Below are 5341 nucleotides of genomic sequence, written 5' to 3' on the forward strand. Positions count from 1 at the left end.
ACTAAAGCAAGTAATAAATTACAAATAATTAAATGAATAATAATGATAATAATAATAATAATATTATAAGGATATTAATTCATTAAATAATTACAAGAAATTTAAATAATTTTCTCAACCGCGTTATATCAAAATCAAATTGATTTTTCAACGCACTTTTAGTATCCTAAAAGGTGTTTAAGAAAAATTTAATTTTACATCTTGAAAATTTATCATGCATCTCAAGCTCCTAAGAAATTACATAAATATTAAATAAAAATGATAATGATATAACAATATTATTATATAATGTAAGAATATTAATTTATCCAATAATTACAAAAATTAAATAATTCCCTCCACTGCGTTATATCAAGATCAAATTGATTTTTCAACGCACTTTTAGTTTCCTAAAAGATGTTGGGAAAAAATTTAATTTTCCATTTTGAAAATTTATCATGCTCCTCAAGCTCATAAGAGATTACATAAATATTAAATAAATAATAATAATAATAATATAACAATATTATTGTATAATATAAGAATATTAATTTATCAAATAATTACAAAAAATTTTAATAATTCCCTCAACGGCGTTATATTAAAATCAAATTGATTTTTAACGCACTTTTAGTTTCTAAAAGGTGTTTGGGAAAAAAAATTTTTAATTTATTTCTACAACATGCAAATTTATCTACTACGTACGCTAACAAATAATTACAAGAAATTGACATACCAAAAATAATCCAGTCGAAAGAAATAAAAGCTTGAATTCATACTTGTTTCTACCCAGACAGTCTTTGCACGAAAATATATGCTCAGCTGTGACAATCATAGTTGATTACACTGACATTGTTTACACCTGCAAATTAAAAATTGTTATGAATATATTTAAATTGCAAGTCTTATAATTGTAATATTCTTACCTGGAGCATTGATCAGAAGAACAAACTCATGAATGGAATAGAACCCTTTACGAAACCAATTCAAGGTATCCCAACGATGATAAGAATTCCCAAAACACTAGAAGATCCTGAGTCCTGATTTTAAGTTCTACTATGAGTGTAAAATTATGTCACCTACATAGATGAATACAGTTGAAAAATTTAATTCCTTCCCCGACCGTAATCTGTCAAAGTTTAATTGATTTTACAATGTACTTTTAGTTTCCTAAGAGTGAGCATATATTATGACAGTTACGGAAACTGATACGTACAAAAATTAGAAGTACTTTGTCAACTCTTTTCTATTCAAATTATTCGCTCGACAAAGATTGGTAATAACTTTGTTCTGATAAATGGTTTCTCTGAATTAGTCCACTTAAAATACTACCACCGATAAAACAATGACAGAATCTCAATTCTGCATAATAATCTTTTTTCTTTCTTCGGGTCTACAATGTACAAATTTGTGTAGTTGCTGATAGTTGTACGTACAGCTATAACTTCTTTCGCAGGTCACATTCTACATGTTGACACTCATGTAGTTTAACTTTAAAAGGAATGTTTAGTTTATAAACCTAGAAATATAACAAAATAAACAATTAATATTAAACAATAAAATTTATTAAAAAAACAATCAGTGAATACATGAGTACTTACTAGAAAAATCCTTGGTTATGATTCGAGGTTATATTCCGGTATTAAAATGCTTTTGGTTATAAAAAAAAAATTGAATTTTTCTTGTTGTGATTTAATTATTTGTATATATAATATTATCTCGGCAGAAATTAATAATCCAATTTCCGTCAGTATTAACATAGTTTGTTATTGATATTTTTATAATGTTGTAAACAACAGGTCACCACGGTCAGCCCTCTAGCTTATTTGCAACGAACTTTTCAAAAATACCTAGACTATGGCGGTAAATTTTGAAAACAACGGTTATATCAGAAGTTGACATGTTTTCCAGTCAACAAAATCACTACACACAATAATATTCTACAAATATGATTACTACTAACAGTACAAACTTTCCAAAAATTTTATCAGTTGAATTGAAATCATGTAATCAGCATAAAACAGGATCAATAATTTTTAAACTAACCCTAAAAAAAATCATGCACCTATTTTTCAACTACGGAATATTTACTTTGTGAACTGTGCAATTTTATTTGTTTTTATCAGTACCAAGTTACTCGATTAGAAAACGTTACCAAGGAATAAATAAATTATACGGCCTAAAAGGGATTATTTTAATTATTTACAATAAATAAAATATTTGATTTCATTTTTCACCTACTTTCTCTTCTTTTATATAAATAACAATTTTATTCATTTACTTCTGTATTTCACATAATAAATTTCCACTTATCTTTTATTCTTTTGTCTGCTTACCTTTTATTTTTTTATAAGACACGTATTTATTTAGCACACTGTCTTTTCAGCCAAGCAATCAAATTCAGCTCCTAAAGTTGCTAAGTAATAAAATTTTTGGAACACTAAGGTTATTTTTAATAAAGAAATTTCATATATTCGTTTTAATAAAAGTTTTATCATTTTTTATCTTGATCTACATATATGTTCGATTTAAAATCTTTATAATAATAATATTAATAATCATGATAATTATACTTTCTTCTGTGTAATCAGTCATTAAAAACGAGGCGGATAGTATGGAGCGGGAAAAGAATATGGGTAGTGATGCGGCATTGAATTTTGAGGAGTTTGTGGTGGCGGATACTGGGGAACTGAAGGCATAGAGTACGGAGGGGCTGGAGGCATAAAGTACTGAGGGGTTAAAGGCATAGAGTACTGGGGAACTAAAGGCATAGAATATTGAGAGTTAGAAGGCATGGAGTATTGAGGGACTGGGGGCATATGATATTGAGAGGTTGAAGGTATAAAGTACTGAGGGGCTGGATGTTGATGAACTGGAGGCATAGTATGATGGGGAACTTGACCATATTGAGGGAAAGCAGGGTACTGAGAGGGATGTTCCCCAGAACTCAGTGGTGGCATTGGCGACAGTGAAGGAGGCGGAGGAAGTGTGCAGTGGTGTCGACATTCAGTAGAACTATCATGACGTATCGAAACTGATCGTGAGGGTTGCTCATTGTCTTCAATCTTCAATTTTTATTATAGAGTTCTACTCCACCTAGCATTTTTTGTCCTTGTTCAGCTTTAAATCTCTCATAGTTTTGATTGAACCGTCTAATTGCCTTCATAGACCGGTTTGATAAACCTACTGCACCTAAATCGTTCGAACGAGGACCTTGCGGCAACCTTGGATTTGAAAAACCTTGCGGTCGCAGCGGATTTTGCGGAGGTCTTTGCAGTAACCTTTGGTTGACTGCAGCTCCTTGTGGTGACTGTCGATCAGTAGGAACTTGTTGATGTGATGGTGCATTATTTGGAGGTCCAAGAGGTAACATCGAATCAGCTGGAAGTCCTGGCGGATCAGCTGGAGGTCCTGGCGGATCAGCTGGCGGTCCTGGCGGATTAGCTGGAGGTTGCACAGGTACTAGTGGATCAGCAAGAGGTCCTGGCGGATTAACTGGAGGTCCTGGTGGATCACCTATAGGTCCTGGCGGATTAGCTGGAGGTCCTGGCGGATTAGCTGGAGGTCCTGGTAGATCAGCTGGAAGTCCTGGTTGATTTGCTAGAGGTCCTGGCGGATTAGCTGGAGGTCCTGGCGGACCAGCTGTAGGTCCTGGCGGATTAGCTGGAGGTCCTGGTAGATCAGCTGGAAGTCCTGGTTGATTTGCTAGAGGTCCTGGCGGATTAGCTGGAGGTCCTGGCGGATTAGCTGGAGGTCCTGGTAGATCAGCTGGAAGTCCTGGTTGATTTGCTAGAGGTCCTGGCGGATTAGCTGGAGGTCCTAGCGGACCAGCTGTAGGTCCTGGCGGATTAGCTGGAGGTCCTGATGGATCAGCTGGAAGTCCTGGTGGATTAGCTAGAGGTCCTGGAGGCAATGGCGGCAATACTGGAAGCTCTGGCGGCAACGGCGGGTTCGGCTGACTTCCAGTCCTGCGAGTGATTCTCCGCTTTGGTGGTAATTGCGGACGCTCAGCCACAACGCGCATTTGTCGTTTTCCACGCGCTAACAGAAAAGAACAATTTTTAATAGAAAAAATGCAATTTAAATTCTAACATTTTTAAATTTAATTTTTATCATGTTCATTTTTAATTATTAATGTAATGTGTTGGTATAATTAATTTAATTACCTTTTTTTCCATTCTTATTATAGATATTCATTATTCCTCTTTACTACTATCTTTATCGAAAAGCTCAGTTCACTGCAATGAGAAATTACTGTTATTATTATCACTATTATTATTATTATTATTATAATTATTATTATTATTATTATTATTATTATTATTATTATTATTATTACTTTTTCAATTTTAAGTTAAGGGGCTATCCAGCCTAATAAATTTTTTATTTATTCGCATTACGAAAAGTATTAATAAAAACAACCAGTCTTTAGAAATGAATATTAAAATTATTATTATTATTATTATTATTATTGTTATTGTTATTTTTGCTGTTGTGTTTGTAAGTAGTAAAATGATCAATTTGTCTTAGAAGTACTGTCTGTGGTATTTTTATGATAATAAATAAATTACAAATAAAAGTAAGGTTATTTGCCACGATAAAATGTTCAGTATTTGAAATTATCCCGTTACATTTATTCTTTAAATTTTTCACTTACCGAATAATCCAAGGATTTCTGTTAATGAACTGAAATCTTGACTAATTTTATATCCTAAGTTTTAATATTCAATAATTTATTAAGTAACAGCTGCGAAGATTAGAAGTTTCAGTCAAAACGTCTTTCACACGTCGGTAGAACGCTAAAAAATGGCCCTTGCATCTCAGACAATCTCAGACTTTAGCACAACTGAGTTTTAGTAACTTGACCACCAGATGGAGATAATCAAAGAAAGAGAAAACAAATCTTACTTCTTGAATGACTAAATTAAACGAGGGTATACAACTAAGATATATAACAAAAATAAATATAACTGTTTATAAATATTGTTAAACGATAATATTTATAATTATAATTTTTAATTGGAAACTTTTTTTTAAAATCGATAAATCTAACAATCGATATTTCGTTTCGATTGTATATTAATTTCACTCGATTGTTGAAGTTACTCGTACTCATCGTTTTTTTTTTTTTTTTTTATTTATAAATTTATTTAATTAAATTATAGTAAAATGGATGAAATTCAATCGTTTTCGTTTTCTATTTGTACTAAACTGAAAAAAAAGTATTTTCCCACTTACAATATTTATTCTGGTGGTAAAAAAATTGGTATTCATTTGCTAAAAATACATGGTGTTTTGCTCAGCACCATACGTATACTGATTATAAATTTACGTATACTGATTATCAAAATTCTTGAATTTA

At 31.8% G+C, this 5341-nt stretch overlaps 1 protein-coding gene across 1 annotated transcript; it reads right to left on the bottom strand.

Moving 5' to 3' along the window:
* Positions 1 to 2507: 2507 nt before the first annotated feature.
* Positions 2508 to 4725, bottom strand: LOC123273957 (extensin-like). Its single transcript, XM_044741451.1, has 4 exons — positions 4637 to 4725; positions 4146 to 4217; positions 3076 to 4020; positions 2508 to 3037 (listed from the first exon to the last, which is right to left on the bottom strand). Exons 2-4 carry the CDS (start codon positions 4174 to 4176, stop codon positions 2574 to 2576), a joined length of 1440 nt encoding a protein of 479 aa, XP_044597386.1. The 5' UTR covers positions 4177 to 4217; positions 4637 to 4725; the 3' UTR covers positions 2508 to 2573.
* Positions 4726 to 5341: the final 616 nt, after the last annotated feature.

This window comes from Cotesia glomerata, unplaced genomic scaffold (genome assembly GCF_020080835.1).
Source record: "Cotesia glomerata isolate CgM1 unplaced genomic scaffold, MPM_Cglom_v2.3 scaffold_175, whole genome shotgun sequence".
NCBI classification, from domain to species: Eukaryota; Metazoa; Arthropoda; class Insecta; order Hymenoptera; family Braconidae; genus Cotesia; species Cotesia glomerata.

What these genes read in the sequence shown, in the direction of transcription:
- LOC123273957 (XM_044741451.1), bottom strand. Translation starts at nt 4,176, where the DNA reads ATGAATATCTATAATAAGAATGGAAAAAAAG. An exon ending in TAATAAGAATGGAAAAAAAG is followed by an intron (nt 4,021 to 4,145) that starts GTAATTAAATTA and finishes CTTTTCTGTTAG; the next exon opens with CGCGTGGAAAACGACAAATG. An exon ending in ACAAGGACAAAAAATGCTAG is followed by an intron (nt 3,038 to 3,075) that starts GTGGAGTAGAAC and finishes TGAAGATTGAAG; the next exon opens with ACAATGAGCAACCCTCACGA.